This window comes from Physeter macrocephalus, chromosome 8, assembly GCF_002837175.3.
Source record: "Physeter macrocephalus isolate SW-GA chromosome 8, ASM283717v5, whole genome shotgun sequence".
NCBI classification, from domain to species: domain Eukaryota; kingdom Metazoa; phylum Chordata; class Mammalia; order Artiodactyla; family Physeteridae; genus Physeter; species Physeter macrocephalus.
The window spans coordinates 94842198-94857769 of NC_041221.1; the positions used below are offsets into that span (position 1 = coordinate 94842198).

The 15572-nt window shown below is 38.0% G+C and overlaps 1 protein-coding gene across 1 annotated transcript in view; it reads left to right on the forward strand.

Moving 5' to 3' along the window:
* Positions 1-15572, forward strand: part of ARSK (arylsulfatase family member K) — a 54942-nt gene that overhangs the window by 16340 nt on the left and 23030 nt on the right. Inside the window, exon 3 of the mRNA XM_024119753.3 lies at positions 5414-5573. Coding sequence (XP_023975521.1) covers positions 5414-5573 — 160 coding nt within the window. The remainder of the gene's footprint in view (positions 1-5413; positions 5574-15572) is intronic.

Here is a 15572-nt window from a genome sequence, read left to right on the forward strand (position 1 = left end):
CCCATTGCGGAGCACAGGCTCCGGACGCGCAGGCTCAGCGGCCATGGCTCACGGGCCCAGCCGCTCCGCGGCATGTGGGATCCTCCCAGACCGGGGCGCGAACCCGATTCCCCTGCATCGGCAGGCGGACGCGCAACCACTGCACCACCAGGGAAGCCCCCCTCAGTTTCTTTATCTACAGAACGCTGTATGTGCTGTGTCCCTCACAGTGTTGTTCCCAGCATCAAATGAGATAATGGATTTTTAAAAGTGCTCAATGAACTCTAAAGGTTTCAAAAATGTTAGGTGATGCTTTTCCTGGAAGAAGTATATTTTGGAGCGTTTGAACAAAGAGAAGGAATAATAGTAATAAAAACTAACATTTATTGCATTCTTACTATGTGCCTGGCAATGTAACTGCCTTACATGTCTTAATTTATATAATTCCCCAGATTTTCACAAAGTAGGTATTGTTATTATCCCCATTTTGCAGATGAAAACTAAAGTGCTGAAAGGTTAAATAACTTATCAAAGGTCGCTCAGTAACTAGCATCATTGGGATTCAAAGCCGGGTAATGCCCCATTCCACTCCTCAAAAAGAAAGCATTTTGTTAGATGAGAAAAGGATTCAACCCTGCCATGTGTGTACACAGAAAAGGGAAAAGGAAAGGGATTTATTTCCAGTTTTACTGAGATGTAATTGACATATAACACTGTATTAGTTTAAGGTATACACCATATTCTAGAGAAAATAAGAACATTTCCATGAGTTGAACCAGTCAGATTAGGCTTATGTGCATCCACGTAACACTTCTGGCAATCTGTCCCCAATATACAGCCATAATGCAACCTCCCAAAAAACCAACAATGAGGTAACTCCCAAAGTTAAGCTCCAAACACTGGGGCCTTATTAACACTTGTGTCCCCAACAGCAACATAACTGCTGAACACATGATAAATGCCATAGTCAACCCGCAGTCAGTTAAGACCTGCTATCTGCCTGATCACCAGGTTTTCAGAATCTGAAACAGACATTTTAGGAAATAATTATAACAATTAATGAAAGCAGGTATGAAGTTCTGTTAATTTTTTATTCTTTATTGAGCAAGCGGAATGAGATAACATAAAGAAAGACTCCACATTCTATCTGCACAAAGCAGAGGAGGCTAAAGTACTGAAGGGATGCTTATACTGAATTATAAAGGCACACAGGTAGACAAGGTGATAAATCAGACAAGACACAGCAAATACACTAAGATGCAACATCTCTTCACTAAAAATTTCATTTAGTCTCAATCAGCAATCTAGGTTAGTACACATAAGTAATCACACATTTGCTACTGACTAGTTCCTCATTTTTGCTTTCTGTTTTTTCATTTACTTGTAACTTCTTCAGTTTCTGTCATCAGTGTCTTAAAGTTTTTAGTGTACAGATCTTTCATCTCCTTGGTTAAATTTATTCGCTAGTATTTTATTCTTTTTTATACAGTTGTAAATGGATTTTTTGGGTAATTTTTTTCTGATCGTTCCATCATTAGTATATAGAAATGCAACTGATTTTTGCATATTGATTTTATATCCTGCAACTTTACTGAACGTATTGATTAGTCCTAACAGTTTTTTGGTAAAGTCTTTATGGTTTTCTATATATAATATCATGTTTCTGCAAATAGGGACAATTTTACTTATTCTTTTCTGATTTGGATGCCTTTTATTTCTTTTTCTTGCTTAACTGCTCAGGCTAGGATTTCTAGAACTCTGTTGAATAAGAGTGCTGAGAGTGGGCACCCTTGTCTCGTTCCTGATCTAAGAGGAAAAACTTTTAGCTTTTTACCACTGAATATGATGTTAGCTGTGGGCTTCTATATATTCCTTCTATACCCAGTTTGTCAAGAGGTTTTTTTTAATTGGAGTATAGTTGCTTTACAATGTTGTGTTAGTTTCTGCTGTACAAGGAAGTGAATCAGCTATATGTATACATATATTCCCTCCCTCTTGGACCTCCCTCCCACTCCTCCCCCATCCCACCCATCTACATCATCACAGAGCACTGAGCTGAGCTCCCTGTGCTATACAGCAGGTTCCCACTAGCTATCTATTTTACACATGGTAGTGTATATATGTCAATCCTAATCTCAATTCATCCCACATGAATGAATGCTGAAATTTGTCAAAGGCTTTTTCTGCATCTATTAAGATGATCATATTTTTTTTAATCTCTCATTTTGCTAATGTGGTATATCACATTGATTGATTTGCAGATGTTGAACCATCTTTGCCTTCCTGGAGTAAATCCCAATTGATCATGATGTACGATTCTTTCAAAGTATTGTTAAATTAGGTTTGCTAATACTTTGTTGAGAATTTTTGCATCTATGTTCATCAGAGATCTTGGCCTGTAATTTCCTTTTCTTGTCGTGTCCTTGTCTTGTTTTGCTATCACGGTATTGCTGGCCTCATGAGTTTGGAAATGTTTCCTCATCTTCTCTTTTCTGGAAGAGTTTGAGAAGGATTGTTTTTTTGTTTTTTTTTTTGTTTTAAATGTACCTCATTGGCTTATTCTTTTTTTAAAAATTTATTTATTTATTTATTTTGGGCTGTGTTGGGTCTTCGTTGCTGCACATGGGCTTTCTCTACTTGCGTCCAGCAGGGGCTACTCTTCGTTGAGGTGCGCAGGCTTCTCATTGTGGTGGCTTCTCTTGTTGAGGAGCATGGGCTCTAGGCGCGCAGGCTTCAGTAGTTGTGGCTCGTGGGCTCTAGGGCACAGGCTCAGTAGTTGTGGCACACGGGCTTAGTTGCTCCGCGGCATGTGGGATCTTCCCAGACGAGGGATCAAACCCGTGTCCCCTGCATTGGTAGGCGGATTCATAGCCACTGTGCCACCAGGGAAGCCCCAGAAGGATTAGTTTTAATTCTGCTTTAAATGTTGATAGAATGCACCAGTGAAGCCATCTGGTCCTGGACATTTCTTCATTGGGAGGTTTTTAATTACCGATTCAATCTCCTTACTCATAATTGGTCTGTTCAGCTTTTCTATTTCTTCATGATTCAGTCTTGGTAGGTTTTACATTTCTAGGAATGTATCCAGTTCTTCCAATTTGTTAGTATAATTGTTCATGGTAGTTAGTCTCTTATGATCCTTTGTCTTTCTGTGGTATCAGTTGTAATGTCTCCTCTTTAATTCCTAATTTTATTTGCATCCCCTTGTTTTTTTCTTGGAAAGTCTAGCTAAGGATTTGTCCATTTTATTTAAGAAAAAAACAACTCTTAGTTTTTTTGTTTGTTTGTTTGGCTGTGTCTTAGTTGTGGCACGTGGTGTCTTCATTGGAGGCGTGTGGGATCTTTCATTGTGGCACAAGCTCTTTGTCGTGGCATGCGGGCTTCTCTCTAGTTGTGGTATGCAGGATTTTCTCTCTCTGGTTGTGGCGTTGCAGGGTCCAGGGTGCATGGGCTCTATAGTTTACGGCATGCAGCCTCTCTCATTGGGGTGCACGAGCTCAGTAGTTGTGGCGCACGGGCTTAGTTGCCCCACAGCATGTGGGATCTTAGTTCCCTGACCAGGGATCAAAACCGCATCCCCTGCATTGTAAGGCGGATTCTTTACCACAAGGGAAGCCCCAACAACTCTTAGTTTTATTGATCTTTTCTATTGTCTTTTTAGTCTCTATTTATTTCTACTCTGATCTTTGTTATTTCCTTTCTTCTACTAACTTTGGGCTTAGTTTGTTCTTCTTTTCCTAGATCCTTGAGATATAAAGTTAGGTTGTTTATTTGAGCTATTTCTTTTTTATAATGTAGGCACTTAAAGTTGTGAACTTCCCTCTTAGAACTGCTTTTTCTGCATGCCATTTGTTTTGCTATGTTGTATTTCTATTTTCATTTGTCTCAAGATATTTTTTGACTTCTCTTTTGATTTCTTCTTTGGCCCATTGGTTGTTCAGGAGCATGTTGTTTAAACTCCATATATTTGTCAATTTTCCAGTTTTCTTCTTATAACTGATTCTAGTTTCATATCATTGTGGTCAGAAAAGATGCTTGATATATGATTTCAGTCTTTTTAAATTTATGAAGAGTTGTTTTGTGTCCTAACATGATCTCCTTGGAGAATGTTCCATGTGCACTTGAGAAGAATGTACTTTCTTTTGCTTTTGGATGGAATGTACTGAAAATCTTAATTCCATCTATTCTAACATGTAGGTTAAGTCCAGTGTTTCCTTATTGGTTTTCTGTCTGGAAGATCTATCTGCTGTTGAAGTCCCCTAGTATTATTGTATTGCTATCTATTTCTCCCTTTAGGTCTGTTAATATTTTTTTTTTAAAAAAGATTTATTGACTAAACAATGATAGCTGTAGAAAATGAGAGAGAAGACATAGTACACATAAGTTTTTTGTGGCAAGCCAGTATATAGACAAGAAATAGGGAAAAGCCTTGAGGATTTTTGGGAAATGAGATCTGTACTTCATTTGACCAACTTGGAAAATTAACCAACAAATACTTAGTGATTATTTTTATGACTCAAGTCAGACAAGCTTTATATGTAATTCCATTTATTTACCTTAAACAACTTAACCTGTCAGCCAGGGGTCCCCAACCCCCGGGCCACAGACCGGTACCGGTCTGTGGCCTGTTAGGAATTGGGCTGCACAGCAGGTGAGTGGCGGATGAGCAAGCAAAGCTTCATCTGTATTTACAGCTGCTCCCCATCGCTCGCATTACCACCTGAGCTCCACCTCCTGTCAGATCAGTGGTGGCATTAGATTCTCATAGGAGCACAAACCCTACTATAAACTGTGAATGAGAGGGATCTATGTTGCGTGCTCCTTATGAAAATCCAATGCCTGATGATCTGAGGTGGAGCTGAGGCGGTGATGCTAATGCTGGGGAGCGGCTGCAAATACAGACTATCATTAGCAGGGAGGTTTGACTGCACAGAGACCATAATAAATCAATTGCTTGAAGACATATCAAAACCCTATCAGTGGCAAGTGAAAACAAGCTCAGGGTTCCCACTGATTCTGCATTATGGTGAGTTGTATAATTATTTCATTATATATTACAATGTAATAATAATAGAAATAAAGTGCACAATAAATGTAATGCACTTGAATCATCCCGAAACCATCCCCCCTCCCCAGTCTGCGGAAAAACTGTCTTCCACGAAACTGGTCCCTGGTGCCAAAAAGGTTGGGGACCACTACTGCAAGCCTTAGAGACTCACCTGTAAAATGGAAATAGTAATTCATTTCAGTTTTCCCCTTGATAAAACGACGTAACAATCAAAAATGTTAGGTAAAACACTTAATGCAGATATATCTTGTTGCAGAGCACAAGCTCTAAACTAGTAGTCAGTCTCTTTTCTCTCGGTATAATTGTCTTAATCATTATAATGAATTGTTAAGCTTTATTTACACTGATCCCATTTTTTTCCCCCAGCAATGTGGAGTGGCCTCTTCACTCACTTAACAGAATCTTGGAATAACTTTAAGGGCTTAGATCCAAATTATACAACATGGATGGATGTCATGGAGAAGCATGGCTACCGAACACAAAAATTTGGAAAACTGGACTATACTTCAGGACATCACTCCATCAGGTAAAAAATAAAATAAAAATGATTCTAACAGGCAGCCCACTGCTATAATACATACATGTACCCTTTTTGACTTCTTTTATTTCTCCACAAAGGTGAATGTAAATCTCTTAATCCCTAGATTGTGTTAATTTGGCTAAATCTATAGCTTTCTTTAATCTTCTTAAAATATTGAAATTATATGCTAGTAATTTTGTTTTTCTTAAACATTAAAGGTCTATAAAATTGTTTAGTCCATGATTTATTTTGATTTAGTTATACAGTGGGTACTTTATTACTCACTTTACAATTTGTTCTAAAGACCATAATCTTCTTGCTACTTGCTTTTTTCAGTTCTCCCCAACTTTATTCTATTGTAACTTTTTTTTCTTTCATTTTACTCAGTCCTCAAAAATTAAGCAACTAAGCATAGGGGATAAGAGTAGAGATCTAGAATCAGATTGCCTACTTTTGAATCCCAGTTTCTCTGTTTACTACTAACTTGTAGTATAATCTTGGGAATATTATCTAAGCTAACTGAAGTTTAATTTCTTTGTTGTGAGCATTAAATGAAATAATATGTGCTAATTTCACAAAGTTTCACCAGTTTCTCTTTAAAATCCTTCTACTTTTTTGGAAAGTAAGATTAATCCAAAGTAAGATACAACTATTCATATCATCCTATTTGAAATTGTTTTCTTTCTTTGTTTTCTCAGTCAGTCCAATAATAAAAAGAATCTAAGGTTGAATGCCTTGTATTCCATATCACTAACGCTCTCTGTGTGAGATGGTTAAAATATGATCTGAGTTTTATTCCTCAGTGGGATAATAATTCTTGGAGGGCACAGACCCTGTTTCTCTTTCTCACTAGTTTATTCCCACTTCCAACGTAGTGCCTGTACATTGTAGGTACACAATTAAATATTTGTTGAATGAATGAATGAATGGAATAAAAAGTTATAACTTTTCATTTGATAAACATTGATATTCGATCTCACCTGGGTTAAAAGGAAAAGAGCCACTTAAACGTTGATATTTGGGAAATCAAAGATGGTTTTCAGTATAATAACTGCTGTAGCATATTTTCACTTTACTTACTTTCTCACCTGAGCTTAGGAAGCTTAAATAAGCTATCAAGACTATTTGTTTTAGTGCTATATGTACCCACATAGTCATTTGACTGACAGATAGGTCAAGGATGCTGTTAATAGCATGTCCGCAAAGGTTATATGAATTACAGCACGTTATCTTTCAGATTTTTCTGTGCAAGTTTAAAGATGGGTCTCAGAAAAAAAAAAAGGTCTCTCAATATCAAATAGATGCATTCAATGTTTTTGATAGACTGACTCTCAAAACACGTTTTTATACCTTTGAGCTACCTTTACCACTGAAATTAGCCATTTTTGAACCTGTTTATATTTTCAGCCAGAATTACAAGTCCCTTTAGTTTACTACTACAATTCTCCATCTGTATTTTTTTTCAACATCAAGTGATGCTTTCTTCTTTTACCAGTTTAAGGACACTAGTCCAGCTGTGTGTCCCTTCCCATATATACTATACTACACCAGACTGGGAACTTTAAGGGCTACACGCTTGTTTCTTCCAGACAACTGTTAAACAAGTGCTGGTGGTACTACTCATTAAGATGCCACTTACCGGCTTCTCTGGTGGTGCAGTGGTTAAGAATCCACCTGCTAATGCAGGGGACATGGGTTCAAGCCCTGATCTGGGAAAATCCCACATGCCACACAGCAACTAAGCCCGTGAGCCACAACTACTGAGCCCACGTGCCGCATCTACTGAAGCCCGCGTGCTCTAGAGCCTGTGCTCCACAACAAGAGAAGCCACCGCAATAAGCCTGCACACCACAATGAAGAGTAGCCCCCGCTCGCTGCAACTAGAAAGCCCATGCACAGCAATGAAGACCCAACACAGCCAAAAATAATAAATAAATAAAAACAAATAAGCCCGCACACCACAATGAAGAGTAGCCCCCGCTCGCTGCAACTAGAAAGCCCGCGCACAGCAACGAAGACCCAACACAGCCAAAAATAATAAATAAATAAAAACAAATTTATTATTTTTTTAAATGCCACTTACTAACAACTATAATACCAGGGCAAGCTATTTATCTACTCAGGATCCCAGTTTCATCAAATGATGAAATGACTCTAGATGACTCTAAAGATTCTTCCTTTCTGAAGTTCTGTGATTTCAGTGGAGTACTGTTACGTAGTTTATAAAGTCCTGATATTCATCTACCCCCCTCACATTATAGGTATTGTGCTCATAATAGGTCTGATTAGATTCAAATTTTCTGTATCTTCTTAGCAATTGAAAGGAAACGTGTACTTAATCCATATGGTGTTTTGATCATTTTCCCTATGGGGTAAAACTTTTGTCATCATATCTCCAATATCTCAAACAGTGGTTCTCTATCAAGGACAATTTTGACCCCCACAAGACTTTTGACAGTGTCTGGAGACATTTTTGGTTGACACCACAGGGGGAATACTGCTGCTATCTAGACGGTAGAGGCCAGGGTTGCTGCTAAACAATCCACAATGCACAGGACAGCACCCCCTTCCCCAAACAAAGAATTATCAAGCTGAAAATGTCAATAATGCAGAGGTTGAGACACCATGATCTCAAGCTAAAAACTTTATACTCATCAGCATGGCCTTAGGACTGTCACACTGAAAGTCATTGCCGACATTTTGAATCTTAAGTTTATTCTCCCATATCCTAAAGGACCAGATCCACTTAACACTAGTACGTCAATTTTTTTAGAATCAACAAAATCAAAGAAAATGTTAATTTGGAAGTGTGTAGAATTAGGAGATAATTTATTTTTTATAGACATTTTAAAAACTAGATTTCTAAGGTCAGGACATTAAAGAAGATAAACATTCAGCAACATTCCTTAAAATACTAAGATGATCCTTAGTAAGATGATCCTTACTAAAGTTACAAAGGTAAATCATATGTATGGAACACCCATTCAGAAAATACTCACTGAGCCACCTACAGTGTACCAGACACTATTTTTAGATGATGGGAATACAGTAGTGATCAAAACACAAAAATCTCTAGCCTCATGGAACTTATATTCTAATGACATCAGGAGTGAATTTAAGCAAGCTGCTGTCTTATCTTTCCTAGCTAAAAGTTTAAAACCTAAAATCAAATCCCCTGTCATTTCATCTTACTACTATTATAGTCATAAATGTTCTCAATTCATGTAGCTTAGTGTTCTTCTGAAGCCCCGTCACAACAGGCAATATTTAATCCTCTGAAAGAAATGAAAAATAAAAGCCTACTTCCAAAATTAGAGAATTGCTGTGGCAAACTCTTAAGCTTGAGCTTCTTGGCAAGAAGCAAAGGGCAGCAAATCATGGGCTGCTCTTACCACTCTTCTTGTCCCCTTGGCCTCCAGACCAGAAGCACGGGCTTCCTAACTAGAACCAAAGTGACCAAGAGGGAGCAACAGAACTAGAACAGCAACCGTGGAGTCCCTTTCAATTCTGCAGCCTAATGAATAAGTCTGTGTTTACCTCATCCACATCTACTATTATTTTATAATCTAAGACCATGCGTGCCTTTGGATCAGTTTTCTCCATACTAAGGAGGAGTTAATTTTATTCTTTTCCTTATAATGGAGAAAGACATCCATTCCATTGGTCATTTTAGAAGCTTTTTTAGAACCCCACACATACATACCTTATTATTTTTAATGAAATTCAGTATCTAAAACAGCTTGCATTATTCTGAGTACAATCTCAGAATGACTTCTGATAGTGAAAAAGCCAGCTGTTGTTTTTGTTTTATTTTATTATTCTAGAACCCTTGTTTCTGATGATTAGCAAATTCTTGGCTGAAGCAGCCACTGGGGCTATCTTCAGAATTCTGTCTACCATAACTGATACATCAATTTCTTGAAACACCAGTGATAGCTCTGAGTCTACAATCCCATTACAGTTATTGGATTTTTTTCCATTCAGTTAGTAAAGTTTAAGGTACTATGTTTAGCTGCCCACAATGAAGTGTATCTCCTCCTCTTGCCAGTGCTAGCCATTCATGGAAGTTTATTCAAATCTACTTTGAGAAGAGCCTAAAGATATCTAATAATGTGGAGATTTCACTTTTTAATTTAATTTAACATTAGCATTAGCCAGATGTGACCTAGCTAAAGTGACTTATGGTTTAAAAGAGGAGGTTTTAAAAAAAGTCTAGAAAAATTACAGTATAGGGAAAAATATAGTGAGTTCTGTTTAAAGGAGGAAGCAAACACATCCAGATCTTTTTTTCAAGGGGTGGGAGAAAAAGGCTGTACAGTACTATATTTTATCTATTCTAAGGTGCACTTTTTTTTTTCACAATTTAACATCTCTGAAATTGTAATGCCTCTTAAAATTGACGATCACAAAATTCTGTTATAGTCTTCTTGGCAGTGTTTTTTCTTAATAGTGTATATTTTTCAAAAAAGTACATTTTACATTAATAGCATTTTAGATTTGATAAACTCTTTACTTGCCAAAAAAAAAATCTTCAAACTGAAATTCCTGTAATGTATGTTTTAGTCTGAGATCATTTATAGCCTCATTTGACTAAAATGTTTTTTCCTCAGAATTCTCATTGTTATACCCAGTACTTTCTTTTTTGTATACGAAAGCTCCTATTAGAGTCCAGTCTTTTCAAGCTCTGAAAGTATGCCTTTGTAAGTCCAAATCCTTCCCCTGACACCTCTTACAGACTCTTAAAAGTACCTTTTGCACTAGAGAAAATGTCGATCCTATTTTGTGATAGTATTGTAAAGTTACTTGTAGGTATCAAGCATCAGAAGAAGTGGAGGATTATGACAGCAAAACTGTCTCAGAATATCTACACAAAGTTAGCACCTATTTCTATTTTTAGCTTGACTGTTGTTTCTATGAATTGGGGGTTTTTTTAGCAGTTTTGGATATATTTTTTGGTAGATGCAAAGATAAAGATACTGATCCACATAAAAGCATAAAACTATGAACTTTTTTGCCTTTTTTGAATGAGAGATAGTTTTGTGCTGACACTGTACCATAGCTTTAACCAAAATGACAAGATTTCTAAGGTAGTATTAGTGTTAGAAACTACCCACTAAGATCCTGGGTTACCGGGTTACACTCTACTGAGTCCTGAGCAAGAAATGAAAAACACAAAAACACCTTAGATAACTCATAGAGTCAACAAGGCTGGAGACCTAGATTCAGAAAACAGGAATGGAGTAAGGCTCCAGGTCTGAGAGCACACCAAAGTTATGCTATAGAAACAGGCTGGCCAGGACACTGCTGCTGGTGGCACTGCTGCCTCATTCATCTCCAGATGATCCTATGTCTTTGTGTCACTCCCTCAAGATTCAGAATCCCAGGACCTAAGTATCAAATGGGCAAGCCTAGGTCACTAGCCTACTCCCAGCTATCTGACGTCATAGGGAGAGGGCTTAATACTCACGCTTCAGCTTCTGTAGTGGGCGATGGCATTTCCCCTCTCATTAAAACCCACACAAAGCACTGCAGCACTATTTACAATAGCCAGGACATGGAACCAACCTAAATGTCCATCAACAGATGAATGGATAAGGAAGATCTGGCACATATATACAATGGAATATTAGCCATAAAAAGAAATGAAATTGAGTTATTTGTAGTGAGGTGGATGGACTTAGAGTCTGTCATATAGAGTGAAGCAAGTCAGAAAGAGAAAAACAAATACCGTATGCTAACACATATATATGGAATCTAAAAAGAAAAAAAAATAGTACTGATGAACCTAGTTGCAGAGCAGGAATAAAGAGGTAGACATAGAGAATGGACTTGAGGATGTGGGGTGAGAGGGTGAAGCTGGGGCAAAGTGAGAGTAGCATCAACATATATACACTACCGAATGTAAAATAGTTGGCTGGTGGGAAGCAGCAGCATAGCACAGGGAGATCCACTCGGTGCTTTGCGACCACCTAGAGGGGTGGGATACGGTGGGTGGGAGGGAAGCTCAAGAGGGAGGGGATATGGGGACGTGTGTATGCATACGGCTGTTTCACTTTGTTGTGCAACAGAAACTAACACAGTATTGTGAAGCAATAATACTCCAATAAATATTTTTTTTAAAAAAGGCACAAAGGGAAATTCCGCCTCCTCTCCCTGCTCCCCCCACCAAGGGCAAGTGGTTTGGAAAACATGTCATATCCACGACTTGGCTGTCTTAGTTGCACCATGTCCAGTAACTCACTGAGCTAACTTGCCAAGTTTTAGTTACCTAAGAGATTTTAAATAATTCACACATGTCATTCATACCCCCATTACCATGAAAGTTAACCAGTTTAAATGAATTTCTTTGATCAAAGTGACCTAGAGAATAATGATATCTATCATTATTAGGCTCTTACTACCTACTAGGCACTGCATTAGGTTTAAGGTAAAATATTTCCCAAAAGTCACTATGTATCTTCGTAGGCTTGGTAGAGTCATATTTTCAGAAACATACATTGAATACTTAATATCTATTAGCAGGTAAAGGAACAGTTTGCAGATTTATCAAAAGATTAATTATGCAGTGAAAAGGAATTTGGATTATCCGTCTAAGAACAGAGGCTGTACTTATACTAATCTCAGGAGATGGAACTGGGAATAATTCTGATTCTTTCATTTTTTAATTTTTTAAATTATTTTATTTATTTTTGGCTGTGTTGGGTCTTTGTTGCTGTGCGCAGGCTTTCTGTAATTGCGGCGAGCGGGGGCTACTCTTTGTTGCAGTTCACGGGCCTCTCACTGCGGTGGCTTCTCTTGTTGCGGAGCACGGGCTCTAGGCGCACAGGCTTCAGTAGTTGTAGCTCGCGGGCTCTAGAGCGCAGGCTCAGTAGTTGTGGCTCGCGAGCCTAGTTGCTCTGCGGCATGTGGGATCTTCCCGGACCAGGGTTCGAACCCATGTCCCCTGCATTGGCAGGTGGATTCCCAACCACTGCCCCAGCAGGGAAGCCCAATAATTCTGATTCTAATACAACTTTAAGGACCTCAGTTGCAGGAGTTAGGAGAACTTTATCCTGGTTCTCTGTCATTAACATAATTTATGACTTGTTTGTCTCCTCTCTGGGTCTTTTCTCAGCTACATCATTTCCAACTAGAACTTTGACCTGCATGACGCTTTTTGACTCAAGCTCCATCTCCTTTTAGTGACTTTCTCTACCTCATAGCTGCATTCTAGGTAATTGCCAGTTACCTGTTTTTCCTTTCCAAATTCAAATTCTGTATACAAGGATGATAGGCCCAACACATATTTCATCCCAGACTCCATCATAATCACTGACCAGGTTAAGGACCCAAGGATCTGGTCCTTAGATTGGGTGCCCACCCCGGGCCAGTGGACAGGATAGGAGAAGAGTTAAATCCTACACAGTGTGGTCATCTGGGTCACCTCCTCGGCAAGGGCTATGGACATGGTAACATATTCAATGCAGTGACTATTTGGTTAATTACTAATGAAAGATTTACTGGGGGATAATCCACCCACTTTATCTTTCAGATATAATGACATTTTGCCCAGGTTGTATTTTCTGTATAATACTGAAAAGCAAAAGCTTACAAAAAATTTTAAATGTTAGAGTTGCTTAAGTTGATATATTAAATTACTTTAAAAGTGTAAGAAGAATCTTCCCCTTATGTGATGTAAAAGAAGTCAATGTGATCTAAACCATTAGAGTTATAATCATAACCAAACTATTTCATCACAATTGCTTTTTCCGCAAGGTAGCAAATGGGCCTTTATTTTTTTAAGTATAGTAGTAGAAGGAGTTTATGCCTGAGTGCATATGAGGAGGTAGTATCATTTTGGTAGCTAAGGGAGTCACCTCAAGTTCAGCCTAGCACAATGCCTTGTACATGGTAGACATTCAATAACTCTTTCTTGAATTAAATCAAAAAGCCTGCCTTTATTTAAAACCAAACTGCAGCAAATACTCTGTTAAGGGCTACAGTCACTTGTCACCTAGAACTCAAAGTTTTAAATACTGATGTTCCAACAGTGATGAATTCACTAGCAGGCTAGGAAATGGCTAAATGGGAGTTCATAACCTGAAGTCCATGAAACCCCTGAGTACCCCCCCACACACTCATACAAAACAAACCTTTTGTTTGAAATTTATTTACTATTATATAATTTTAGAATATATAATTGCATAAATATATTTACAATAAATATATAATAAAATATAAGACACAGAATGAATAACTATTGTTATTCATTCAGTTAAAACAGACTTTTTGTGAGTGATCATATATGTAAAGATAGATGACAGCCTGTGAGTCCCTTAAAAAACAGTGTGTTTCTCAGCTTTGAGAGAAGAACATTTAATGGGAATGAATATGGATTCCATTTTCTCTTACCGAATTTATCAGGCCGATAGTGAAATTTGCAAGGCATGATTCAGAACTGTAATTTTTCCATGCAAGAGACTTATTTGAGACACATTAGCTGTTAAAGTCCCATCGAGAACAATGATTCTTTGTGTGAAAGGGATCCATCTGCACATAACTCTTAAAGTCTGAGATAGTTGAATTATTTAGTAATCTTAGGAAGCTGAAGGTTTAAGTCGAGGCTCCTAATTCATTTTGAAAGAAAACTGTTATGTTCTCATCAATTTTAATGTATGATACTTTTTCAAATGTTATTGTCCCTATGTAAATTCACCTAGTGCTACCTGTGAGCTGATTGTCTCCAACACTGCAGCAGTGGAGTTTGGCACATTGGCACAGAAAACTCACAAAGCAATGGCATAGATACAAATTTATGCAATAATTAGTTGCTAATATGTTAGTTTTATATGCCATGTATATTAGGAGGAGATTTTGCTTTTAAAAAGAATAAAATTGCTGATTGCTGGATACTGCATTAAGCCATCACCTTGTTTTCTGGAATCGATCCAAGGTAGAATAATTCTCCTATTCATGGGCTACTGTGGAAGCTATTTTAATGATCTTCTCTAAAAATTGAGGCTTTTTTGCATAAAAATTCTTACACTGTTATGTGGAGCGGTGCATCTCAAAAATGTAATATGCATGCAGATCACCTGGGCGTCTTATTAAATGCCCTTTCCAATTCAGTGGGTCTGGGATGGGGCTCTAGATTCTGCATATTTAACAAGCTCTCAGGTGATACTGATGCTGCTTGAAATAGCAAAGATATAAGGAACTGGACCTCAGAGAGAGGTAAGACAAGGTATAGCCAATTGTGAATGCCTTTATCAGAAACATGTGGTTACTTTTGTGTCCCTTTGAGAAGAGAAGCCTCTCTTACGTTTCTACAAAGAGGTAAAGTAAACCTTGGACCACTTAGGAGGGGCACTTAGTATATATGCACAAAATGACACATTGAAGCCTAAGTTTATAGAGAACAATTTCCTTTGAGATAGGTGTACTCCACATCCAAGCTCCCACCTGAGGCTTCGTTACAGTGGTCTCCGCCACTGTACACTCATGAGAGCATGAGAGTGAAAAAGGCAAAAAATGACGTCTTACTATCTTTATGACAATAGTTTTGACCTTGGGGACTTCCTGAAAGCCTCTCGGGTACCTCCCAGAGATCCCTGAGCCACACTTTGAGAAATGCTGGCATATAGGAAACTATACAGTGTATGTTTGTGTCTATTTGCAAGTAACAGGGTAAATTTATAATGAGAGGAGCCAATGAATCAAAGTATCTAAACCACAGGTAGTTTTGGTTCCTCCCCATTAATACAAGCCCTTGTTTATTGTCCTGATTGAAACCGTACTCTTAATATTTCAGACAAAGTACATAGAAATGGAATGGAAAGAAATTTATTCAAAATACCCCTGTGACCAACTAATTAGAAAGGTTATATTTGGAGGAGGTTATATAGCAAGTAATGATGGGTAGGGGGTAAGGGGAGACAACACTGGACAGTAATACAAAGTAGGTCTAAGCACATGGTCGAAAGATAATGTTTCCTGGTGCAACAGTTTGACCTGGTTAAAAAGGGA